General features: G+C 48.3%; 1 protein-coding gene across 2 annotated transcripts in view; it reads right to left on the bottom strand.

The window, feature by feature from the left end:
- The window catches only part of PRMT7 (protein arginine methyltransferase 7), a 936033-nt gene that overhangs the window by 459757 nt on the left and 448497 nt on the right, over positions 1–27779 (bottom strand). For both annotated transcript variants that reach the window (XM_069653680.1, XM_069653690.1), the window contains exon 12: positions 910–957. In XM_069653680.1, coding sequence (XP_069509781.1) covers positions 910–957 — 48 coding nt within the window. The remainder of the gene's footprint in view (positions 1–909; positions 958–27779) is intronic.

The following is a 27779-nucleotide window of genomic DNA, read 5'->3' as shown; positions in this document are numbered from 1 at the left end:
ACCAGTTCTGGTCCACCCTCTAACAATCCAGCACAAGTGACAGTGAACCAGGGAGTTTAGGTGGATTTATATCGGTCCACCGAACAGCCCATGAATCTGGTGCTCTGATTGGTACACCAAAGCCCTGCAGGCAGCTTGGTGGCACCGACCGGCCTGTTGATCCATGTACCGTACGCTGAAACTCTCAAAGGTCGTCAGGAGTGATTTTTGGCTGCCTCGGGGCACTGGAAGATTTAAAGGGACAATAAAGGGAGATCCATTCGGAACATGTTCACCCAACCTTACTACTAACAAGGAGATTTGGTTTGCTACACACAGACCTAACTGAGTTACTTAATAAGCTTAACATGAAACCGATCCTGAAATGCCTAATACTTCACACAATGTGTACCCGAAGCCCCGTGAAGCATCCACCAGCTGGATCTACCTCAAAACATTGAACTTTTTACTGAAAGTCCCAGAACATCAATTTTCTGTATCCCATTTCTGCACCAATATATGTGGGAGGAGACATCCACATCCCTGCATGTTAATTTAGACCCCACCCACATCTATAATTTCGGTTAAATTCGATGTTAAAAATCCCATGTTATGGGACTCACAGTAAATGGTTCGATGTTTTGGTTTGCTACCCCGCCAGCCTCCATATGGTACCAACAAGGTGCAGATAAATCTGTTCTAATATAGGATAAAAACTGCAAGAAACACTTTGGTTGTCCAGTTTGTGTTCATTTTCATTTTATGAGCTCTGCGTTTATAAGGTGGGCCAGCTGTTAATCTCATTAGAATTGTTACTGATAAATTAGCAAATGTGTTCACAATGAGGAGATTTAAGGAAGCGAGCGCAATAGACACTTGAAACAGACAAAATTGCGGAGTCCTTTTAAAAGAATGAAAAACACTGCCTACCTTCTCCATGAGGTGATGAGACACAGCCGAGTTCTCAACAGTGAACACCTTGGGAAAACAGTGCACAATTAGTCAACAAGGCTAACATAATACACCTCAACAGTCTTAGAAAATATAATTCTCACCCCCCGGCCCTTCGACCACCCGCACTCCATTGGTGGATTATGAAATGATTACAAGCTACTACCAGTGCAGAGAATCTGTTTCAACAATAACTCCACACTGCTGATACTCGGATGCTTTGGACATATGAGAAAAGCTGGTCACTGAAGGAAATACTATTGACAGACAGACCGTCCCGTTGAGGTCCTCAATCAACAGAGTTATGGGATAGTTGTCAACATGCAAAGTAATCCTTGAAAAACACAAAACAGCTGAAACCGTACCAAACTGTTGGACATCATTTGCATAGCCTGGAGGCAGTTAAATATGCAAAATGTACTATACAAATTTGCAAATCTAGCAAAAGTCACTCTTAGGTTACCATTAGTGTCAAAGCATTTTAGAATGCACTTCCTCTTAGCACAACAATGGCAATACTATGCCACCCACCCTGTACGTAGTCAGCAGCAGTAAATAAAAGTAGAAGAAGCTTAAGGTGGTGGCTTCTTATGGACACTGTGACTACTTGATGGGCTCACTGGAAATATAGGTTTATGTACTTGTATATCATGCTGTTCATTGGCAGTAATAAAGAGTAGCACATTATTCAAGTCTTTGTAGAGTGCACTAACAGCACCAACATGTAACATCGAAAAATCTGCAATTTGAAGCAGTGTCCATGGGGCAAATAGCAGGCTAAAATTCCACCCCGCTGCTAGAGTAAAATAAGTGACAAGTACAGGAACATGGCCAAATGTTAATTTCTGGGTCATTTTTAGAAGAGCGTTTCAGTGCAATTACATCAGTGACAAAGTGAGGTGAACGCAAATTGCCATAATACACACACACTTGCAGTTCAGATAGTTGGATGCTCTTTTCAGTGCACCACAGAAAACTCTAAAGTAACATCCTTATATTTGGTTGGAAAATGTGGTCATATGCAATTTGATGGACATCTGGAACTACCCAATGCAAGTTCGTTGCTGCAACTAGCATAGTGAACACGAGCTGCGCCAGGTGCAGTGCAGCACTTTTATCCCATTACCAACCAACAATGCTGTTCCGAGTGCACATGTAGTGCAACCTTATGTACAGGATGCCTGCCAGTTTTTAAACCCACTGATGCTATCAGTGTTTTGTGACTGCTCCCCTTTGGATCCTCCTGTCTGCCTACAAACAAGCTTTCACTGGCATCTCCATGGTTGCACTTACGCACATGGTCAGATGCCCTCATTTGAATAACTATTCCCTAAGACTGTCATTACTGAGAGACTTTGTCTCCATTTTGGAATTCTTGTAGTTTTACAATTGCACACATGACCTTACAGTGAGGTGCAGTTAGGATACTTTGTATCTTTATAACTTTTTACCTAATGGCTTTTTGGTTACTTTGACAATGTGCATTAGACAGCCAGGTGGCAACTGCGTGATTTTTACCGTTTTTGTGATATTATTCTCATGCACTTTTGCATCTACCACAAATGGCTACTAAAGGTGACCAGCTCTCTAAAATGGCAATGCCACAGAGTTTCATTTGTTCTTTGGACATCTAGTTCTTTGGCCTTCTTCCTGCCTTCTGTAGGGGGTCAGACACGCGAGACCGACACAAAGTTATAGTTTTCTCAGAAGTTGCCATTTTATTAAATAAAAAGGGTTGAGATAAACGCCTATCTCTCCCTGACCTACCAAGCATCGCCCTGCCTGGCAAACTAAAGAAAAATGACCTAGGGTCCAAAAAGTATCTGACCCTCACACCAATACACACACCAAAACTATACAAAGAATGTCTGGCTGCTTCTAATTCCACAACATGTTATAACAATTCAAACTCAAAGACTTAAAAAAAAGTATTCCTTGTGACTGGGGTTGAACTCCCTTCCCCTGGATCAAATCGGGAATACCTTGATCAAAGTTCAGATTTGATAGAGTTCTGTGCAATAACAAAATTAATTCAGCCCCGTTCAACGTAACACAACATGTCTTTTCCATTCACTAGATCCTTCCACTTGGCAAGAAAATGTCCCTTTCACAAATGTGCTTGGTCACAAACCAAAACAGTCCTCATTCTTCTGCTTGTCAAAGTAAATCTCTTTCCCTTGAAACACAAGTTCATAAACCAAATCAATTGTTCTCTGGTCTCTTCAAAAAGGCCATGTAATTGTTAGCTCATCACACTTCTTCAAAGGAAACACTTTTGTCAGGATAGCATATCAAGTATTTTTAACAATGCAACAGTTCATCAAGAAAGGTGATAAAATTACCAAGTTCCTTCCAACACAACTTTTTACCACAACCACAGCACTTCAAATCATCCTCTTTCCTAGTACACTCCCCTGCCAGGACTAACAGCTACTGCTCCCTTTCCAGGTGTACTCGCCTGCCTGGACGAAAACTCCTATAACTACAATTGTGTTCAATGGTAATGCTTGTTCCAAGATTCTCCACACCAGTAGCCAATGTGGTGAGATTTGAATAATAACTGCTTCTCTTTAAAGTCTCAAGACAATATGGGTTACAGCTCACCCCAGATTAGTATTCCATAAAATGGAAGTTGCAACCTTGTTGTCTATGTATTACTCTTCTATAGCTTTTTGGCTGTTGGCAATACAGGTTACAATTAACCCCCAATTGGTATTCCTTGCTATGAGAGCTGTGCCCTGGCTGCCCTTGTATCTCTTCTTCGGCCTCTTGTCTTCTGGCAATGCAGGTTACAATTATTCCCCAATTGGTATCCCTTATCAGGGAAGTTGTGCCCTGGCTCTCTTATTTCAATTGGTTAATAGTTAAAATCATTAGCTTCAATTAAGAGACTTTTACGGAGCACCCGGGGGCACCTGGCGTGTCAGGCCAACTCACTGGTCTTCCGCTGCATCTCCTTTTGACTTGCGGGTGCCACAGCGGATCTCTTAGGGTCTGTCTGCACTGCTGCCAGATCTGATATGACTGTCGCGTAAAGCAAAGTCCTTCAGGGAACCTCTGACGGCTCCATTAGACCTGTGGCTCTGTTTCTTTGCCGGAGCGGGTCACAGCGTATTCGGAGCTCGTCTCCAACATGGCATAGCTTTCCCCTTTGCCAGCTGTGCCATCTCTACGCAGCCATGCGTCTTCTCCCGCATTGGCCTCAGCTGGTGTTTCCTCTGCCTCCACAGCGCCTCCCGCATTCAGTCCTGCTGCCGCCTCTGTCACTCCATAAGCGTCTCCTACTACTTCTCCTTCTGCCATAACCTGAAACTCATTCCAGCATTTAAATGTCCGGCTCAGGTGCTTCAAACTACAACAACCAGACTGCTCATTACGTTTCATGGTACTTTTAATCTTCATAAACTCTGAGGTCCTCTTTCTCGTCCCAGTACCCGAGGCATTATGGGTTCTGAAGACCATAGCATATTTTAAAGCAAAAACATCAGTTTGTTTACAGTAAGCCATCAAGCTTTAGGAACATTAGAGGAATCATGATATAAGGCAGTCACCAACTCCCCCCGATATGAGTCCCCTTCCATGTGATCCTCCCGCATAATACCACCCTTAGGGTCAGGATCAGGTAGTGGATGCCTTTCCCTGGCTACATGAGAGGAGGCCCATACTGGGGTCTCAGTGATGATCTCACTGGATTCACCACACTACTCAGGTCAGGAAGTGCCACATATGGTAATCCCTTCCCGCTGGTGAAAGCTGCTGCTTTGGTGGGATCAATAGTGATTCTGGGTTAAAGCAACGAGTAACAGGGTCATAACTCAACACAATGGTGGAGTGCACGTCTATGTACCTTGTTGCTCCCAGCATGGCTCGTTCACTTCAAAGACGCAGCCCATCAACCTCTCCTGCACGGCTTCCCACGTCTGACATCCCTCGCGGCTCCTGCACTGATCTGGTACTCGCGTGACATTGCTGAACGCTGCACATTGGGGAAAGTCACAAACAGGTGCGTTTTATGCTGTGACCTCAGCAGCTGAAATCTCGATCCCACATGACCCTCTAAGGACCGGCATCAGCTTTTCTCGCCGCTCTGATCCCAGCATCCTCGCTCTTCCAGGATTTCTTCGGCTGCTTCGTGGAGAGTGCATAACTCCTCCACCCACTACTACTACTACTACTACTACTACTGCTCTCCTGCTGCTGCTTTGTACACCTCGCCTTCTTCCACCTTGATCTAATGGCCTTCACCTGAGGGGGCCTTTTAGGCCTCTCAGCCCTCCTAGGGTGTGGGTAAATTATCCCAATGGGCTGCACTCTGCAACCCTGTGCCTCTGTAGCCCTTTTTTCGTCCCAGTATTCTGGGACTTGGAAGTCCCTATCACAAACTTAGTTCTTTTAATAATATTTTCCCCACCAAATTCCCTTTTCTCCTGAAGCATTTTCCTTAAAAGAGCATCACAAGAAAAAAACAACAAGTTACTTACGCCTGGTAGCGTTCTTTCGACTAGATGTTCCTCCCATGTATTCCTCATTTATGATATCTCCTATATCCACCTTCAGCTGCTCTGTAATTCTTTTTTCGGCAGAGGGCGCTGTGCGTGGATGCGGTCGACTATGTCCTTCGAGGGCCTCTGTCATCGAAGCTATACATGGAACGCGCAGCACTCGCTGGCTTCAGTTCTGTTTTTTCGTGTTTTCCTTCCAGTAGAACTACCAGCATTAAAGTGATTTAGACCATATTGGAGTCTGAAGGAGCATAAACTGCAAAAACATAGAAAATTCTACTGCGGAGTAGGCTGGGAGGGGTGATGAGGAATACGTGGGAAGAACATCCAGTCAAAAGAATGTTACCAGGGATAAGTAACTTGTTCTTCGAATGGATTGTGTCCTCTCACGTTTTCCTCATCAATGATAGACTCTCAAAGCAGTATTAGTTTTGGGGAGGGAGTAAGAATTTTGTAATCAAGGATTGTTATAAACCGAATGAACCTCTGGTGTTTTGCATAGAAAAGGATCCACATTCTTATCCCTGTACTAGCTGCAGAATTTGTTCCAACGGCAGAGGTACAAAGACTTTGCTGCTGGCCTTTTGGAAGAAAGCAAAATCTCCATTACATCATCCGGGAGGTCACAAGCCTCTCAGAAACCATGCGTGAAGGTTGGGTGTCTTGACCCCTGGATGGGGAACATGACCCTCTTCTCGCAGGAGGAGGTACTCTCTTTGTGGAATACGTATTGGAGGGCAGATGGACATGTACAGAAGGTCTGGGTACCACACCCTCCTGGCCCAATCCGGGGAAATTAGGATCTTTGGATTTCCTGTACTTTCTCAACCTCCTGATCACGTGAGGAATGATAGGGACTGGAGGAAATGCATACAGGAGTCGAAACTCCTAGTCCACTACGAACGTGTCTCCTAGAGCTCCACTTGGAGGAAATTCCTTGGAGCAGAACAGTTCGCACTTCCGATTGACGCTGGTCGTGAACAGATCCACTTGAGGAGTTCCCCAAAGGGTAAAGATCTTTTGAAGGACTTCCTGAGCTAGTTCGCACTCGTGGGAGATTACTATGCCTGTTCAGAGCATTCGCCGCCATGTTCTCCTCTCCCGCTAGATGAACCGCTGATAAGGAGAATCTTTCTTGTATTGCCCAGACCCAAAGCTGCATTGCCTCTCTGCACAGTGGTAGTGACCCTACGCCTCCTCTCTTGTTGAGGTAGTACATAGCCACTGTGTTGGCCGTCATTATCAGCACATTCTCTTCCCGTACAGAGGGCAGTAAGGCTTTCAGCGCTAGTCTGATTGCCCTCAGCTCCAAAAGGTCGATGTGTGGTTTGAACTCCGATGGAGACCAACGACCACTGATTGTCAGATCGTTGGTGTGGGCTCCCCACCCCGTGAGTGAGGCATCCGTCAGTAGCGTAATCTCTGGCCATGGTTGCCAAAAAGGTTCTCCCTTCAGAATGTTGTCCAGGCAGGCGCACCACAGGAGATCCGGTGCGACACTGTTTGGAACCTGAAGTAGGTCTGACAAGCTGCCCGAGAATTGAGAACATTGTGTCCTGAGAGCCCAATGAAGGGATCTCATTCTCAGGCGAGCCTCTGCCACCAGAAAAATGCAGAATGCCATGAGGCCGAGCACCCTCAAGAAGTCGAAGGCCAGGACACTGTAGGCACTCTGAAATTTGGTGGCCATCGGCAGAATGTGTTGAGCCCTCACCTCGGGTGGCAAGGTCTTTCCCAAGGATGTATCCAGTACAGCCCCAATGAACTGGAGCTTTTGAGATGGTATCATATGGGACTTCTTGTAATTGAGGGAGAAGGCCAGTCTGTCAGACAGATCACTCCAAGATGATCCAGGATCAGTCCGGGAGAACGTGCCCTGATCAGCCAATCGTCCAGGTAGGGGTAGACGTGAATTCCCCCTTTCCTGAGACTCGCTGCCACCACCGCCATTAGTTTGGTGAAAACCCTCAGGCGGAGGTCAGCCTGAATGGCAGAACTCAAAACTGATAATGAGAACTACCAACGGCGAACCTCAGGTACTTTCTGTGCTTCAGATGGATTGGCACATAAAGTTAAGCATCCTGAAGGTCCAATGATACCATCCAATCCTGGAGCTGGAGGCCCTGAGGGATCTGAGAAAGTGTGACCACCATCTTGAACTTGTCCTTTCTAAGGAACTTGTTCAAGTATCTCAAGTCCAAGATGGGTCTCTGTCCTCCGTCCTTCTTGGGCATTAGGACATAGGGAGAATACCATCCTTTGTTCCTCTGCATCACAGATACTAGTTCTATGGCACCTTTCTCTAGCAGGGTTAACATTTCCTGCAAAAGGAATGGATCTGGAACCTTTAACAAATGGTTTCCCGGTGGATGATTCTTAGGTCTTTGAATGATGGGAAGCAGTTACTCGGGGCTATGGTTTCTAAAACCCAAGCATCCGAAGTAATATCCTGCCATTCTTTCATATGCTGAAACACTCTGCCTCCCACCGGGGTGTCATGAGTCAAGATCTCAGAGAGGTTTTGAGATGGTTGAAGCAGCAGCTAATGGTAAAGATGCTGTTACTTGGGTGGGCTTTGCACCTCTCCCTCGTCCACCACAAGGGAATCTTCTTTGACCAGCCATTCCTCTCGCTGTTCCAACTGAGGAGTGGAAGCAAAAGGATCTACCCCTCCAAGAAGGTCCACTGGGGTGAAAAGGCTGAGACTGCCTGATGGCGGCACCTAGGGACTTGGCTGCCGCCTTCGAGGTCTGCAGCTTCTCAAGGCTTTCATCAGCCTTGCTGCCAAAAAGATGATACCCGTCAAAAAGCCTATTAAAGAGTCTAGACTGCACATCCGGTGCAAATCCAGACTTCCTTAACCACGCAAACATGTGCATCATGGTGCTTGTCGTCATGGCTCTGCTGATAATGTTAGCAGAATCCAAACCTAATTGTAGAGACTCCCACATTGCCTCTTTCCCATCTTTTACAATGGCCATAAAGCTGTCTCTTTGTTCCCCTTTGGGATTATGTTCGTCGTCAAGGATACACAGCCCCATAGGGTGAAGGTACATTTTGCAAAGGAACATGTAGAGTTGGCAGACTTGAGAACCATGCTCCCAGCAGAAGACTTTCCTTGACCATGCGTCTATAGGCTTATCATCCCGATCTGGTGGAATGGTCGGATAGGCATCTTGCTTAGAGGTAGCGGTTGCTGCTTGCACCAACAGGCCTTCTGGAGTAGGGTGATTAGACAAATAGTTGGGGTCACTACTTGACGGCCTATATTTCCTAGTCACATTTTTAGTGACTGCTGAACTTGATTCTGATGCTTCGCAGTTTGCACTTACTCTTTTATTGTAGAGCTACGTGAAATGGTAGGGTTGGAGCCCTTTAAGGACCTTTAGCCAGGATATCTGTGAGGTCATCCTGTTAGAATGGGAGGGCAGGCCTGCTTCATTCCATAAAATCAGTAACCCTGGTCATTAATTGCCTGTAAGAGGCATCCGCCTGATCATCTGGGTCTGGCTTGCCAAATCTAAATCTGGAGAGGTGTCCACCCTACTGGCTGTTTGTAAATCATCACGCAGGTCCTGCAACCTAGATACCTCAGATATAAAACTATCAGGTACATTAGGTGTGCCATATTGTAATCCAAAAAGTGGATCATTGTCATCTGAAGGCTCATTGTCTTCATAAATCGATGAGAGATTTAAAAAAATCCTTTCTTGGCAATGGCTTCGATGGTTTTGAGCCAGATTCTGATGGAGTCATCGGCAAACTTGATTATGGCGTCAATGTCTTCGATGAAGACGTCTTGGGCATCCATGGCGCCGATTGGGTCGATGCTTTCGACATCAACTTCTCTGTGGACTTCGATGACTCGATAGAGTCTTCGTTGATTTTTCATCATGTCGAGGCCTCGATGGCTCTTGCTGAAAATCTGGCCTTTGTCCTGGGCTCGAGGACGGGCAGGATTTGGTGCAAGCCCTTTCCTTACCTGCTTCAGAAGGCACGGTAGGAGCATGGCCTACTTGTTTCGAGTGCTTCTGATTCTCAAACATTTTTACCATTTCCTGCCTGAATGATTCCCATTCAGCCAGAGTAGAGGCCTTAGTAGGGCAAGATATACTCTGGTCTGGAGATGAGTCGGACGAGGAAGATGAAGTAGGCGATCTACGATGCCTTTTCTTCGATTTTCTCAACGATGATGAGGAATAGTGAGAACCACGCCACGACCCAGACCTTTTAGTTTTCTTCCGTCGAGGAGTGTCGCCTATCGCTTCGTCAGAGGAATGTTTTTTCGATGAGGTAGTTGATGGGGATTTTTTGGGGAGTTTACCTAACACCAATTTCCCTTTACGCTCCTTCAGAGCTTTTCCTGTCATAAATTGACACGACCGACAAGCCGAGGTCCTGTGCTCCACACCAAGGCACCACAAACACACCCGATGTGGGTCCGTCAGCGACATTTTAGTGCTGCAGTCTTGGAATTTCTTAAACCCGGTCTTTGGGGTTGTCGGAGCCGAAAACAAAGACATCTTTCACAATTACGAAATAATAATATAAAGCGCACTATAGTTCACAAAGCGATAGCTTACTCGAAAAAACTGAACTAAAGCCAACGGGTGCTGCATGTTCCATATCCTTCGATGACATCATCCTCGAGGGACATCGAGTTGACTGCTTCGACGTAAAGCACCCTCTGCCGAAGAACAAAAAAAAATCAGTAGCAGCTGAGGCTGGATATAGGAGATATCACAGATAAGGAATACGTGGTAGGACACAATCCATTCGAAAGGTATATTTAGTTTTACTGAGGATTGAGGTTTTTCCAGTTTCAGATTGGCAGTTTTTAAAAACCCCTCTGCAAGCTTTACCTGAAACTTATAGGATTTCCTATTTATGGGAGTGTTATAATTCTGGTAAGATTTTTTCTTAGCCCTTAATGCATGACCGGTTACAATTGTCTTCACTCACACTGTTATAATTAACTTTCTCTTTGGCAACATGCCATTACATTACGTGGACTGGCATTAATGATATCCCCTCCCTGGAGGAAGACAAATACTGCGTCTCATCCTATGAAGTCCTCCTGTTTCCCTGGGACCCTTGTCCTCCTAGGTGATCCTCCCGGCTAACACCGCCCACAGGCTCAGGATCAAGAGGCATCTGCCTTTTCCTGGGAACCTGAGAGGAGACTTCAGGTAGTGTTTTCGTGAGAACTTCATAGGATTCATCACATCTGTCACAGCATGTGCAATTGATTGAAAAACTGCGGTGGAGCATGAACTCTCTAAGCAAATGCCAGCACATTTACATGCACAACAATATACTTGTGTAATTGCCACCTCCTGAATGATCTACTAACTGCCAATAAACTGATCATTCTAGACTCCATTATGGTTTACTCACTGCGGACCAAACCTATGTTCATTCCACCTGATTCGCTTGCAGAGCTAAAACCACTTCTCCCAGTATAACCCCCCCCCCCCGCCGCCACCGAAGGTCTGCATTGACTAGAACTTTGCACATATTCTTAGTCCAAAACAGGTCTTTACATGCTGTGGCTGTTGTGAGAAACCTGAGGGCTTTCTCAGTTATGGATCCAAGGGGTTCTTTGTTCAGGAGGCCAGGACACGGCCATCGCCTTTGGAACCAGACACTGGGGGTGGACCAGTGTGGGAGAATCACCTGAGCAGGGAGTCCTTGGGGACCTTTGTAGGAATGCCCTTGGTAGAGATGCAGTATTCCCCCCTTTGTGACAAACTCCCACCCGACACTTCCTCCACCTTTATGGGTTGTTATGAATCCTGTCCCGTTGCCCCCTCCCCAATTCCAACAGGTACTAACATTAAAGCAAGGCGTAGGAGAAGGAATATATCCTTATCCAAAATCCCCACACTCACTATGGGACATTATCATCTAAAACCCATTCACCTACAACCACACATCTGCCCCCTTCACCCTGACAACCACTTACAGAAGTTTCGCTCCATGATTAGGGAAAACTACAACTCCCATACCTCCCCCCATTGCCTTCCTTCAAAACCAATGGGATGAAGGAGAGGAATAGAGCTATGAAGATTGCCCATAGGAACCAATGTACGGTGGATTCCTATAGGCAGCCTCCATCTTGTCCCATTAACATGGACAGGCAGAGGCAGGCCTCCCTTTTTAACCACCCACACCAGACTCCAATTAACACTCCCTGTCAGTATAAAAGGTGGAGCACTGAGACATACTTTGAGTGACCTGGGGATGAAGTGTGGACCAGAGGAGCTGAAGAGCAGAGGAGAGTGCCAAAAGAACCTTGGAGAGTCTGGAAGGGAGCCGAGGGTCAAGACGCTGATCCTGTGTTGTTGAAGGGCTGCAGCAGGGCTGAGGAGCTGTGCCTTCCAAGAGCCAGAGAGGGCAGATCATATCCTGCTGACTCTGTCCACAGAAGTACTTGGGCATATGAAGGGAAGCCTAAGTACCTTAGGGGCAGGTGGGAAGACCCTGACCTCGCCCAGAGAGGTCCGGAGAAGTTGTCGCCAGAGCCGCGCTAACCGGGTGAGTCTCATGTCAAGAAAGAGGAAATCACGGTGAGTGTGTGTGTGTGGCTGGACCGTGGACCTGAGCATGGAATTTGAGAAAGAAAGCAGTAAATAAAAAAGTCCCCTGAAAGGCATTATGGGACTTGAAATTATTTTTGAAATGAAGTGAATTGAACTGTAAAATAAAGTAACAGAGTGGTCAGGCGGAAAACAAAGGTGCGCCCATTTTAAAGACTCTGTGCTCTGTGTTTAGGCTTGAACCTGAACAAGGGAAGCCAGTAATTGAGCTCCGATAACCTTTTGGAAACCAAACAGGCCTGAGCCTGAATGAGGGAGACCCAGAAATTGTGTTTGAAAGGGGTCTGAGCTCGAAAGAGGGAGATGCAGAAATGGAGTTTAAAGAGAGACATTATTTTGCTAAAGCCATGGCTGAAGAGAGCCTGAGAAGATTGTATGAACTGTTTAATCCTGTCAAATATTTGAACTGTGTAAGAGCCTACGAGTACCTTAAGGCAGAGAAAACGCTAAAGACTAAAGCTAGGGGAAGGGAACCCTGAGAAAGTAAAGTAAGATGGTTTGAGCCCGAAAGAGGGGAACCAAGGAAAGAAATTCAAAGTGAGAGGCCGGGGCCAGGTTGAGGGGGCCTATAGAGACTTAAAATTCATTTTTCTTTGGAACTTTTGTGTTTGTCCCAAAAATTCAGGAACTTTTGTGTTTGTGCCTAACAGCTTGGATCATTTGTGTTGGTTCTGCGAAAAGGCAGGGGATTGACCTGAACTTGGGGGAAAAGGGAGACCCAAGAGGTCAAAACCCTGAACTTTCAGACGGAGTACGTGAATGCCAAGCAGTCTCTGGAGGACGGAGCCAGCTACCCCAGGTGTACTCGCATAGCAGAGTTTGCCCATCCGTCAATTGCTCCACCCCACCCACGTGTTATACAACGTGGGCAATAATCTTTTGATGCCAGTTTGTCATCCTTTTGTTTCCCACTGATTTTCGGTTTGTATTACATTTCCCTATTTCACTTGAATGGCATTAGAGTGAGGGCAGGCAATAGCCCTAGTCCATCGTTAGTCCAAATGAATAATAATTAAACAAGAAAACCTGTTTTCTTTTTATTTAGATGGTATTGTGCGCTCCCATCTTTAGTGTTAGGGCAAGACAGGGGTTCTTCCAACCCCCTTTGAAGTAAATAAAACTGGCGATTTGTATCTTTTGCGTCCTCGTCCTTCTTGTGATACCATGTATACCTCACACCGTCAAAGATCTAATTCCAATCCAATTAATTGAAATGGGCAGCTGCAGTTGGACCAGCATTTCAATGTTAAAGAATACTGATTGCAATTTTGAAAGATGGACAATCCTACGGCCACAGGTTGTAGCAAATGACGCAACAAGTATATTCAAGTTTATGCTTTTTATGTAAGGCGTCAGGATTTTCTGAGGTTGTTATAGCATTCCAGACACTCCACAAGGACACTATGTTGTTCTTTCCTGGGTTAGTCCACATGGAACCTTTTACTTTTATCGCCTCCTTTTCATCACTTCATCACCTTTTCTGTCTCCTAGGCCAGGGTCTCTACCCTTCCATTCTCTGTCGTCTTTGTCCACTTGCTCCTTCTCTCTGTTCAGGGCCTACACACTTTCTTTATCTTGTCAGGGCATCTGTCCTTTCCTGCTCGGCCTTCCCATTGGTCAGAACATTCGTCTTTACCTTCCCTGTCTTCCCCTCAAAGACCTCCACCTTTGCTGGCCAGGCCTCTCTTCACCTGCCTTTTGGCCTCCACTTCAATTTTCTTCCTTTTATGTATTACTGGTCTCCAGCTTTCTCTGGTTTCCTGGCTTTACAATCAGTCTCTCCTATATGGGTCTTATAATCAGCCACTCTTCTCCCAGAGTTAAAATTCACCAATCCACTCCAGGTCATAGAACCTGCACAGAAATATTTCCCTCTTCTCAGGGTCTTGCAATCCGCTCCCATGCTCCAGTTCTTACAACTAGCCCAGCAACATTCTTCCTCTTTAACACCACAACTTGCTTTTTCTGTACCACAAAACTCCCTTCCCACTGATCGGCTAGATTGGTTGCATGCCCACACGGTGCATGCCCCATGGCTGCAATGCTTTGTAGTCCTGTGTCGATGGTGGAAGTCTTCAAACTGGGAAGACACCATTTTGGAACCAATTTCAGGCTGGCTAGGAAGGAGCTGTGTGCTTGTTCCCGTCTCAGAATATTGTTTTGGGGACATGTGTCACACCGCTTAGGGTATTTGTTAAGCATCACTCCTTTGGAGTCTTTCTGCTCATGGAGTCTCTCTGCAGTTTCTTTGCTACCAGAAAGGAGAAGGCGGAGCTTCTTGCACTAAACCCTCTGTGCATCGCAGAGCGTACGCAGAGTTGTGCGCTGAGTCTTTGGGAGTCGTCTGAATCGCAGGATGCTGCAGGATTTCCCCACATATGTGACTCGGCATTAGTTGCTCATTTGCTCAGCTGCACCGGAGCCTGCGGTGCAGTGAAATTAAGTAAGATAGGATTAGCGGACCAACGAGGGATTTGGTGGTGAGTGTTCCTAATCTCTGCCAAAACATCCTGCGATAACTGTTTTGCATTAGAGAGTGCCCCTGATTCCAAACAAAGCACTGTTTGACGCTACGGTGGGGAGTTGAAACAAGTCGGCTCATTGCTGGTGAAAGGACATTACGTTTGGTTTTAGGTTAGGAGCCTTTTTAAATGCAGCAACCAATCTCTGTATGAACAGATACCAGAAATGGCAAAAGAGACGCCCCTCCCCAACTCTCCTCCTGCTAGTACATGACAAACTCAACTAGTCTCTTACGCCGCTGGTCTTAAAATGTCGGCAGCATCCTATCCGCTGGTCGCCCTTGGCAAACTCCTGCATAAAGATGGGAATGTGTTGCCTTTCGACAGGAATCCCCCTCAAGGTGAAGAGGACCCGGATTCCGACTCTGAGGATGCGATAAGTGGTGAGCAGGAGAGACAAGAACAGGTGAATAAACAACGTGGACACTTTCCCCTCATCGTTATATTCTGACTCAACCGAGGATGAGCAAGAGGGGGATAGTAGCACTTCATATGCCTCAACTTATTTCCCTGGCTGAAGGCGCAGTTCTTACTGCCCCTCAACTCATCAAACCTCAACGAATGATGCTCAAGCACTAATTCCACTTGCCTCGATTAATCAGGTCATCTCCACCATGGCAGGGTTTTATGAAGAGATTAAAGCCGAAGTATGCTCCCAATCGACGACTCTGAGTTTGATACTTAAGACAATAAGTATAACATCTCACACACAGCCGACTAACTCTCCCCTGCACACCCAGGTGAGCTCAGACTTATCACAAGCTGTGGCAATCATAGAACAAGAAGCCAGTACCTGAGCAGAATCCACAATCAAGTCAAATTATATCTTTTCACCACCACACCACAGACAATATGGCCAACCAGAGGAACAAGGATGGCAACTTGGAGTACCAGGCACTGGCCAACATTAACTCACCGGGGATGTCCATACAGGGCCAGGGAAAATAATCAAGGCATCAAAGAAAAATGAAAAAGGGAAAGGGTCATCAAAACATCATTCCAGACGAAGTTGATAAGCTCTCACAAAATCGTACAATCCCAGAACTGCTTGCTCTTCAAAATAACAAGAACACAGCACCTGCATTAGTGGCACACACTGACGAGCCGCGTGTGATGATAATTGAGTCTGGAGATGAAGAGTCACAGCCAGTCACGTCAGCTTGTACCAGAAATATAGAAGCCAATTGTAGCCTGAAAGTGGCAAGAACCTGGACTTTGGCCCAAACCACACAATTTATCCCAATTGTGAAAACAACTTCAACTCAGTTTAATGGCTTCCTGACTGCTGACACTTCACCAGCGGCCATCAATACTCAGGAGCGACTCCCCATTGGACCATCGAGGCCGGCAAAGGAAATGCAAACAGCAAGAAAGTAAATTCAGACGGATGAGGAAATCAAAGTCCATACCGTGGAACTGTGCAGGCCACTCTATCCTACTACAGTCTTTTCACTCTTTCTACCGTGTCTGGAGGTGGAGTTCTACAGCTACATATACAAGGCTAGTCTGCGGAGCAGCCGCAGAGTGTGGTCGTGAGTGTGGCCGTCTGTCCAGGCCACTCTATCCTATTACAGTCTTTTCACTCTTTCTCAGTGTTGCCAGGTCCGCTTATTATAAGCAACTTTGGGCTTCTTTTTGCCCAAAGTCGCTTATACTATTTGGAGGTTGCTTGTCGCGGTTTTTGTCCGCTTATTACCCCTATTAACCGCTTATTGTTGTGCTTGTTCAGTTCACTGATTAAGCGCTTAATAGGGGTAATGAGCGGCAAAACCGTAACAAGCAGAATCACTTCAATGACAGGGTCCCTTCATTAACATGAAAGAACTTCCCCGGCACATCAGCCTTCTTCATTCCAATCCCCGCTGCGGCGCAGCGACCCCTGCTGCTAAGTTTCATCAGCAGCAGGGGGTCACTGTCAGTGCCGCAGCGGTGAGGTGAAGAAGCACTACATTAAGCCACGGGGAAGTTAACTCTTATTTAAATCATGTTCTAGGAGTTAACATCCCTGTGGCTTACTGGGGCGTCTTCACTTTGCGAGGATGCAGAGCGGTTTTTGGTTCCTACGGAAATCGTGCTTTTTTGTTATGTTTGGATATGTGCAAGCATTCTAGAAATTATGGTTACACAATGTGTAAAGTAGGTGTCTTACAATTCCTGTAAATAAGCGACAATTCCACCATATGTTGAGGCATTTAATTTGTATTCACTCTGTACACTTATTTTTTAGAATGTCCCAAACGAACCAAACTTGGGACACCCTTGCATTACTGCTTGTGTCAAGAAAAAGTCCATGAACAGCCTCTTCAATGGTGTTGCATTGTAGAAGTGACGTTTTGGGCAATTGGCATTCCGTGAATAAGGATATCAAATGAACATTGGGATAGGGCTTGAGGATTAATATAGAACACAGACTAGGAACTGCAAATAGGCTAAAACCAGCCAGTCAAAACAGAAACTGGCAAAAGATAGCGTCTTCTGGCTGCAGAACAGATGGCAGGAAAGCAGCGGCAAAAGTGGCTTTGCCACAGGAGCAGTCTGTGAACAATTGCATCTAGTGGATGAGCGGACTAAAGATGATATGGCAACTGATGCAGCCAAAGCCGGTCAGGCAACGAGTGAAGGAATAGGGCACAAAGTAGCAATGATGATTAGCTGTTAGTGGCAGAATGGTAGGACATGAATAATTCTACCTGGACTAGGGTTGGAATTAACTGTTTCTCAAAAGTTAATAAAATATATTGTAATACAAAATAAAATAAATACAGGCTGGAATGGGTCATGTGGACATGCTTGTGTTTGACAAGTGCTAACTAGCCTTCTTTCACATTCCATGGAGGAGGTTGATGTTGAGAGGTGTTATGTTTTTAGGCGGAAGGCTGGGTACCACAAGAATTGAAGATTGTTGTGTGGCAAGCACACATAATAAAGACTTATAAGTCACACACATAGAAGAAATTAAAATAGACACTAATTGTTAGAAAAATTAAATGCAATTTTTAAATAAATTATTTTTGTTCTAACATGTTATGTTTGTGTTCTCTCTATGTATAGTTGCTTTATTGTTATCTTTCTAACTTTTGAGACCTAGCCACAGTGTTTTAGAGGTGCGCTTGTTTTTTCAGCTTGTTTGTTTGGGAGTCAGCTTGTTTTGGGCTTGTTTTGAAGGGGTATTCAGCTTTTTTTTTCCTTCTGACCTGGCAACACTGCTTCTACCGTGTCTGGAGTGGAGTTCTACAGCTACATATACAAGGCTAGTCTGCGGAGCGGCCGCAGAGTGTGGTCGTGAGTGTGGACGTCTGTCCAGGCCACTCTATCCTACTAGTCTTTTCACTTTTTCTACCGTGTCTGGAGGTGGAGTTCTACAGCAACATATAAGAGGCCAGTCCGCGGAGCGGGCCACAGATTGTGGTCGGGGGTGTGTCAGTCTGTGCACAGCTGGGCTCCGGGCTCACCATCTTTCCAAGCCCGGTGAAACAGAGGAGCTACGGAACTCTTCAAACTCAAAAACTGACAATAAAGCGAGGTAAGCGACGGGCTCCCGGGCCCTACAAAAAAGGGCCCCTCGGCAGGGGCCCCCCTTAGTGGCGACTCCCTCATGAGGCACGGCCGGAAGTGAAGTCGGGGGGGGGGGGTGGGTGTGGAGCTAAGCAGTTCCCCACCCAGAAGGGGGAGGAGGGGGTGGGGGGTTGATGTAATCCCGAGCGACGCGGGCCAGCGCCTCCAGCCAGAGACGCTACAAAAGGCCCGGGAAAATGCAAGTTGGGCCTCTTCTCTGCCGACTCCCTGACAAAGTTGCCCGCTTCCTGTCTATGGTGCTGCGGTTCGAGCAGGAAGGAGTTCCATTGTTCGTGAGGCCGGAGAATCCTTGTTCCAGAAGAAGGTTCGGCCAATCGGTTGGAGTGAAGAGGAGGATTGCAGTGAATTCAGGTACTGGCCTGATTTGGGCAGCAAAGGCGTTGAAGGCCCGTAGCCGGGCTAGGGTTGAGGGTGGGCAGCCGAGGCATGTCGGGGGTGTAGGGGCACTGCTTCTGAACTTGGCGGATTAAAGGGGCGGCCGCCAGGCATGGGGGATGCCTTTAGGGAAGGGGGCCATGTTGCGGCGGGCGGTGGGCACTCTTAATATAAAGCTAGCTGAACGGCGGGGATTTAGCCAGCTCTGATGGCACCAATATTCGGACTTCGGAACGGGTGCAATCCAAGGGTATTGCCACGGGAGCGTCTGCGTCAACAATCAACATTAAGGAGACGGCTGTAGTGTCCTCAGGTAGCATTTAAGGGGAGTTGCAGGGCAATGAAGGGCACAAGTGGGGAGTGGGGTGGGGAGGCCGCGCAAAGAAAGGGCACAGGCCGGAATCAGTTATGCCCGCAATTGTCGCTGGATCGGGGGGGGGGCACAGGAGTTGTCGGTGTACGGGAGTAAACAAGAAGGCCCGCACTAACAAGGGGAAAGGACAACCATGCCTACATTGTATTTCAAGATGGTATGCGTTTGAATGCAGTATTGGAGGCAGCCCGCAGCACTCAGACTTAACTAGGAGAGGGGTGGGCGATGGCGCGGTTAACCAAGGAGCGGCAGGGTTGTGGGGCTCTTGAGGAATTGGGGCAAGCAGCAGCATGTACAAGACGGTATGGGGCGGCACTGCAAATGTGATAATGTTACGGGCGCCAGGACCGTCGGTTCTCTTGGCGCGGTAGTAGCTAAGTATGGAGGGAAATGGCACTTCTGGCCGATGGGTTGGAGGATTCGGGTCACCCGGGGGCCCTGGCCGCAGTTATAATGCTTGATTGTTAAAAGGGGGGGTTGAGCATGTGGGATCGCACTGGGGACAAGAGGTTGCAAGGTATGGAGTATCAAATGTTTGCATGTGTAAGGGTTTACAGGGAGGTAATTGCGTTCCTGCTTCTCGTGCTAGGAAGGTGTTATTTCTTTCTGTGAATACTAAATGTCGGTAAGGTAGTTCAAAGTGCGGGTTGGTCTCGTTTGTGACTGGTCGAAAGTACCATGGGTATGGGCATTTTGGACGTTGTGCGGCCTCCATGGCATTGTGTAATGAATTACAGCGGGGGAATAAGATATTTTGTGATGTTTTATTTACAGACAAGTTAATCAGTTTTAGGGGCCGCTGCGCCATGTGGTTGTAATTACCGAATGTTGCATGTCTAGCGGTTTCAAGGAGTTAATTGCGCAAGGCTTCGTGGGTTGTGGGCAGCGTTTGGGGTAGGGTTATTTGTGTACAAGACATGTCCCTCCTTGTTTGAACCACGTGGTTGCTGTGCGTGCTGGGCATTGGTCGCCACATGTCCAAATTAGGCTAACAGTGTTTTCTTTGTTGGTGGAGGGGTCGGAGTTAGGAATATGGCGTCTGGTCGCAGGGTTAATCTGGTGATGGGCTGTGCTAAAGCAGTATTCAGCCACGGGGCAAGGCAGAGATTGGAGCAACCAGGATGCAGGGGTGGGGTAGGGCGAGCTGTCGTGCGCGGGAACAACCCGCGGGGGCTAATGAACAAAGCAAAGTATGGGGGGTGCTTGAGGGCGGTGGGTCCGCACTGGAAGGGCCTTGGCGGGTGGCCTAATAAGCCCAGAGCATCAGCGGACGTTGGTTATGGAGAAATGAAAGTTTACCAAGACGGTTAAGGCTTCGTGGTCGAATAATAGTATTGGCGCATGATATTTGATATCTATGTGCAATCTGGCAATGGCTAAATGCGGTATGCGAGCATGGCTTGCTTTATTCTTTTCATGTTCAGACCGCGAAAACCCCGTTGAGATAGCATGCATTAAGTGGGGAGGCCAGGTTGGACGGGTAGGTGGATCGGGATCAGGTAATTAAGAGGGGGCTCCTGGGCATTAAGGGGCCAAGCCAGGAGTGTGGGCAGGAAGCACAGAGGGTGCCATGTTGGGGGGAGTGCGCGGAGAAAGGAAGCGAGACAATGGAATGGGGCGCGGTCGTCGGTCGTCTTGCTTCCACGGGTGCACCAGCTGGGGAGGATGGATAGTTGGCGCACCTACAGGGCGCAGGCCAGGGTCAGGAGTGGGGCCGTTGGGTAAGACGGGCCCTTGCCCAAGATTCATGGTAGGTTAGAAATATGGCTGAGGGGCCAGGAATGGGATGGGCACAACCATGCAACAACGAGCCGCCCCTCTGAGCCACAGTAATTAATTTATGCATTGCGGGTTCAGGAGGCCTAGCGTTGACGGCAACGAGGGCGGCTGCTGGCTAAGTGCTGTTAGGGCTAAAAGGTCCGATCGGTGGGGGGGGGGGGGGCAGAGGAGGGCAGTCCGCCTTCCAGCAACAAGACCGCAACCCCCAGGCTGCATTGGCACCTTGTTCACTGAAGGTGTTTCAGTGAGGCATTAGGTAGGGTAGGAACGGGGAGTTGTTGCTGGGATTGCTATAATGCGGTGCAGCATGGGGAAGAGGGGGCATCGGGCAAGTGAAAGGCAAGGCGTTTTAGAGGGTAGACAGGGCGAATACGGGGCACTTGCACTATGAACAACATTTGGCTATGAGATGGTTGTTATAACGCGCCTATCCACAATTATGGAGAATCTGCCACATAGGCTGCAATGTTTAGTGTGAGATAGCTTGTCTACTCCCAGCCTGAATGTGCAGGGCGGGTAATAACTATAATGCAGGGCAGCGCGGGGCCGGTCTGCGATGCTAAATAAATGTGGAATGAACTGAGGGTACACAACACTGTTTTATAAGTAATTTGGGCATGTTAAAGTGCGCCTATACATGGGTTTTTTTATATTCCGGATACAAACGTAAATAGGTGGATGTTGAACAGCAGGCATATCAGGGCAGGCCGAAAACAGCAATTACGTATGGAGGCAGGTGAAAGGTTAGGGTTGGGTTCTGGGCCACGGGGCCAACTATAATTATATTACCCCTCCCGTGTATCACCTTACAGTAAAAGGCCACCGAGCTATCGTGGAACGTTCCAGGCTAAACGAAAACACAGAGCGGAGGGGCCCAAGAAGGAACGGGGATCGGACAGCAATGCATGACACAGGGTATTTGTTTCAGGTGGGTAATTTGAGCATCGGGTGGAGCTTGCAACGGTTTGATCCAAGGTGGTTTTGTAGGGGCTTCGTGGGCGAGAGTAGGAGCTCGTCATGGGAGCAGTAATAGGAGGGCAGGACAACTGAGCAGGAACGCTACACTCGCTTCAACTTTGGCTGGGGACAGAGGGGACTGGGGGCCATTTGGCAATTACCACGCGAGAACTGTAATTACCAAATCAACGGTATGGCATGAGGAGCAGTTAGGCGGGGGTGGGGCAATAGTTTACTGTTGTGGGGGGTGGGATTCGGGGGTTATCGCGGCACCTAAAGTACCTAGGAGGGGGTCAAAGGGGTCGCCTGCTTGGTCCATTGTTTTGGGGAAGGTTGCAGTGCTTAGGTGGCGAGGGCAATACACGTGAGGACTTGAGCAAGTGCCGAGTCACAGCTTTTGTAAGTGCACAGGGACAACGGGGTAGCCGTGGACAGTTTGACAGGTATTTCAACGATAACGTATGTTGCGGTAATGATGGTCAGTGGTTTAGTGCGGCATGGGGGGTACAACCCCGCCCGGCAGACTGGTATAATTTAGGCTGGCTCGCACAAGAGTTTGTCGGGTTTCCCGAGCGGGGTGCTTGGGAGGTGGGGGGATGGCTCAAGGTTTATGCGTCTTGGGGCGACCCAGAACAACCAATATTGGGTATTACAGTCACCCGCAGGGGCAGTAATCAGTCTAAATTTGGGGGGCTCCACAGGAAGCGCTCGGGACAGGAGCAAGGGGCGGGGTGGGCATTCTCGTGGTGATATCTAACATGTTTTCACAGGACAGCTGGGCAGAGAAGGAACATGTCTTGGGGCGACATGATAGTATTTATAAGGCCCTATACACAACTCGTTGCAAAGCACTTAGAATATGAGAGAATGCATTGTCAGTCTCAGAAGACTAGACAACCTGGAGCTAGTGGGGTTGGAAGCAGAATATGGGATCAGGAATGGGGGCACGGAGAATAATCGGCATGTACGCACAAGAGGACCATTACAACAGGAAGAGGGCCATCATGAGGGGTCTCAACTTTGGTCATTTGCGTAGAAGCGTGTGGGGTCCAAAATGGTTCGACTACTTTGGTAATTTGGGGTTTAGTTTGGGTCTGCAGGTGGGTGACCACCTTTGGAAATTGAGTTTCGTTTTGGGCCATCAGGTGGGAGTTACAAGAGATGGGCTGCCTCCTTGACTGAGGTTGAGGTACGTAACAAAGCCAGGGCGGGGGGCGGAATAGGGGGTCAATAGTGTCACAGGGGAAGGGCGCCTCGGGTGGGGGAACTAACACCGGTCGGCTGCCCAGGTAAAGCAAGGCTAGAAAGGTCGTAGCCCTCGGACCAAGGGGGGGGGCAGGGAACTCAGTGGAGCCTTGCTTGCTCACCATGATTTCTTTCATCCCCCAGAACACGCCAGACGGTCAAACTAGCAAGGCAGAAATAGTGAGTTTACTTCAGAAGTCTGAGAGGGTAGATGGTGGCAATGGCCCAAGCACAAAGCCCGGACCGGGAGGTGGTGGCGGAAGAGCAGATGGCAGAATGACCAGCGGAAGTGGAGTCAGCTTCGTCGCCACCTGGGGGACAGGCTCTGGATGTGGAAGGATGGTCCAGATTCGTGGTAATGGCCAGGGCCGCAGGGTGGGAAACAGCGGTGGCCAGGATGGGGGAGGGGCCGGCAGCCGGGCAGCGGGAGAAGCAACACCCAGGCGGTAGACCTCCTCCCACCCATTCGAGCTCGGCTCCCCCAGCAAGGGGTCGGGGTAACCAGGCGGGTTCCCCAGCTGAAAAAACTAAGGAGACGGGTAAGAAAAGAATGCTGACACGGGTCGGGTCACCACCACCGGTGGATGGCTGTTCAAGCTGATGTTCATTGGATCACGTGTACAGAGGGAATGACACCTTGCAGATGACTGGGGGCAAGGGAAGGGAAAGGGCCGAGAAGAGGGTGAGGCCGCAGGAAAACATACGGAACTGGCTGTCGGCATTCAGGCTTATGGCACTGATAATAGTGGAAAAAGACCCCGACCAAGGACCACCCTTATACCATTACAGGAATTGCGTGGTAGAGGAGCACAAGAAGTGGGGAGGTAGCACTTGGCTGCTGAATGACCTAAAGTTCAGGAGTAGAATGGAGAGCGATCCCAATTTGAGATGGGAGCATAAGACGGTGGAGGAGTTTGGGGCAGACGGAGAGACTGACGTTTGCCTACAATAATTTGTGCATCCAAACTAGGGCAACGCCCAATCAAAGGTTGTAAGTGGCCGGGGGTGTTCGGCCTTGGTACAAATAAAATCGTTTCTCTCTCTCTAATGGCTCACCAGTGTTGTATACTGCACAAGTCTCGCTATTGTCACTACCACCGGTGCCAGATCTCTCAACATGGGAGCACAAGTACCACTGTAAGTGGTGTCAGACACATCGCCGGTAGGCAGCGGCGATGGGGTTGCGATCAAAGCGCTCCAACAGGGTGCCCTGTATGCCCAGCATCGAACTACAGATCAGGACTAGGTTTTGAGTCAGGGGCAGCTTGCCCGCCTTAGAGGCAAGACTGCACGGGGCAACACAGGGACAATTGGGGGGCCGGACCTGGAAACGTCGGGTCTCCAGCACGCATCAGGGCACCAATTCCAGTTACGGAAGCGGTAGGTTGCCACACGAGGCAACGCCAAATCGGAAGGGGGCTGGGCAAGCATTGGTAAGTTAGGGTGCGCAGGCTGGATCACCATCTCCCTCCTGTAGGGGATGGGTGCTCTGGTGGGCGTAACAGAAGGGGGGCCTGGGGATGTGGCTGGACACAGTTCATGAGTGACAAGGGGCGGGAAAGGAGAGGGGCGGAGGGGAGGAGCGAACACATGGTGGGAATTATAGAAGGAACTTTTGGCTCCGGGAAGGGAAGAAAGGGGAAGAGGCTGATTAAGTTTAATTGGTATGGAAAATGTAGAGCAAAGCAAGATGAATTTAATGGAAGGCCACAATGAGAGGCTAGAAAGGGGGAAGGGAAGGGGTTACGTTAGGCCCTACCTACTATTGGAGGCCGTTAGTAGGCCCGAAACGCTCCCCACCCAAAAAGTTGGGGGGGGGTACCTCCGCTAAGGAAACAGAACGGTCAAGGGAAGACCTTATTTCGGCACACCGCTGCCAGGTCAGTTGGCTCTCCTGCAATAGAATACGGAACATGCGATCAAGCGAGCACGAAGAACGCTGTCTGGAATGGCCGATGCACAATTCATCACGCCACCGGTTGGGTCCGGAGGGCCAGCTTGTCTGTGGTGTACGGAATGAATGAGGGGAAAGAAACATGGTTGGAAGTAAGCACAGGTGACCACGTGCATGAGAGGGAACTCACTGCGGCCGGTGGCCCGCCGTGAGTCGTGGCTGAGACACCGGTCGCAGCAACAGGTATCTTGCAGACAAGCCCAGCGGATGTTACATGGTGTTCCCGTTAGAAAGCACTGGCAGATACCACAAGGGGAACTGCACAGCCATCAGTTTATTATGAACGGCGCCCAGGAGTATTAGACTCAGGGGAGGTCCATGTAATAATGTCCCCACAAAAAATTGCCATTTTTTGTGGGGACATCATTACATGGAACATGAGGGGGACACCCCCGCAACCCCCAAACCTTTTTTTTCTTCTTCATGGGGAGCGGGGGACACCCCGCAACCCCCGCTGCCCCTGTCCCCATATATATGGTCACTCAAATAATATCACCACGACTTTTTCCCGGCGATATTATTTACGGCGACCATATATATGGGGATAATATTACCTGATACCTGTTAATTGGGAGGGTTAGGGGGCTTGGAAGACCTTCCAACTCCAAAAGTGGGTGGGGGAAATGGAAAGTGCATCGTTGGAAACAAAAACGGAGAGCAACAATGAAGTCAGCCGGGGGGGGGGTTTGGGGGGGCAATTGAAAGATTTCACAGTAAACGGGGCTCCGGCAAGTAGGTTGGAAACTGAGGGGAAGGGGGCCCATGGGAGATTAGGGGTTGGTGAGGGGGGGTTCAAGGTAAGTGGGGCATTCGATATTGGCAGCTCAAGCAGATCTAAAGAAACACTTGGGAGGGGGGGCCTTGAAATGCAGGGGGTAGGGGCCAGGAGGAGCAGGGGGGATAGTTGGGGAGGATCCCTCTTTAGCGAAAGGCAGGGGAAGAGAATGGGGATAAGAAGGTTGTTGGGCTCTGGGGGGGTAGGTAGCGCTGGATGGATGGGGCTCTCGAGAACAGGAGGGTGCTATGGGGAAGAGGGGCAGGAGGGGATGGGACAACTAAGGCGGGGAGAGCTAGGGCAGCCCGGGGTCTTGGCGGAAGGAGGAGGGGTTCTCCCTGGCAGGAAGGGCTGAGGGAAAACCTTTTTGGGGCAGAGAAAAATTAACAAAGATTAATAAGCCAACCAGGGGAAAGGGGAAGATGAAATCCAGGGGAAAGAGAGCAAAAGGGGGAAAAGGAGACCTGAACGCATCCTTAAAAAAGGAGCCTACGCGGATATGGAGAATGAAAAGAAAGTAATACATGGAATGAAAATTGCACTTAAATAGAGATGAGAAAAGAAAATGAAAAGAAAATGGCAAAATAAAGAAATGGCCAAAGGGTAGAGAGGGACTGTTGAGGAAGGGACTGGGCGCCTGGTCGGGTCTGCCAAGGACCCGAAGGGGCAGGAGAGGGGGGAAAGTTGCATTGCTCTCAGCGCAGAATCCTGAGTTCAAAACGGAACACCTGTAAGCTAACTTCTGACTTTATGTATGTAATAAAGTTTGCTGTGGCAATCTATTCTCCCACTCATCCAACTGGTCATGCCTCTCATTTGGGTGGTAAGGGGGTTGGACTCCATGGGAGGAGGGTAGCCGTGAAGGAGTAAGAGTCTGAATGAGAGCCTGAAAGGGGGGGGGGAGATTTGGGAACAACGAGGGCTGTCGATGTGTCACCCCACTAAGGGTGTCGGCGCTACGAGGACAGGAATCCTTGCATCGAGCTCCCGGATTTCAACCCAAATAGCTGCAGTGTCACTGTAATGCACCATTATTCAGCTCTGTCTCCCCGTCTTCACCAAATCAAGCTGTGAGATAAGATACCCTAATGTGCAGCGCCACGTATTGATCCTAAGTATGGAGTGCCGGTGGAGACTGCAGGCAATCAGCCTTTGATCCACCCGGGCTGCCGAACGAGGCGTCCCATCTCGATTACCTAATTGCGTACGCCTAATGAATGCTACCAATTAGCCATAGCTTAAATACCATTTCAGTGTCCTGATCGGATAAGAGCAATGTGATTCTACCTTTCCACCAGGCCAACTTTTTGAGCTCTAAGATCGCAGTGCCATTCTTATCCGAGCCTTCATCTGGTGTTTACCTTTTCACACAACAGACAGAGACCCGAGCTTAACTATTTGTACACCCACCTGTGAGGACTGTGGGCAACCCAGCCTTTGACTCACGTGAGCGGACAGAACAATCTGTACTGCAGAAATAACTGTGTCCAGTAAACGGAGGACACAGATGTCTCTCACTTCCATCACTTTAACAAACTGCAACAGATGCAGATAATAGGAGAGAAAGGCCATCGTTTTTTCAAATAAACTGAATCTTTCTCCAGACGAGAACCAATACAAAGACAAACAGTATAACGTCATTAGCAGTGATAACTACAGTTAGATTGTAAGGAACGAAATCACTACTCTGACGACTTGTTCTGCTCTTTAGGTCCTGTATAATTGAAAGGAAAGTCCTCACGATGCCAAGTAGTCTACTGAGCTGTGACCAACAGGAAAATATGTCACGGTCTCGAACAAGACTGCGTACAAAGACTGATTCTACACCGCATAAAATCAAACCCGAAAAACAGGCAAAGCGGGATCACACAGAACAATCGAACCAATGCTCTGCCGGCGCAGACAGTAATACACAAAATATCCCTCAGCAGGCTAGCGATTCCCTATCTCTGACCCAAATCTCATCTACCAAACAAGATGTCTTACAAAAAGAAACTGTACTGAATTCTACTACATCAAAAATGGGGCTCTCAAAAACGCCTATTAATGGAGAGCAGAGGGAAATCTCTTTGAAAATAGCACACTCATCGACAGAAAAGGCCTGTTCCCCCAAAATGTTGGTGACACAAAAACAAAATAAAGGGCATATTTCACATGAGATTCCTTTTGTAGAGTTTAACACCAACAAAGTA

This window comes from Ambystoma mexicanum, chromosome 1p (genome assembly GCF_040938575.1).
Source record: "Ambystoma mexicanum isolate Mex_15411 chromosome 1p, UKY_AmexF1_1, whole genome shotgun sequence".
NCBI classification, from domain to species: Eukaryota; Metazoa; Chordata; class Amphibia; order Caudata; family Ambystomatidae; genus Ambystoma; species Ambystoma mexicanum.
This window is presented reverse-complemented; position numbering and strand designations above follow the sequence as displayed.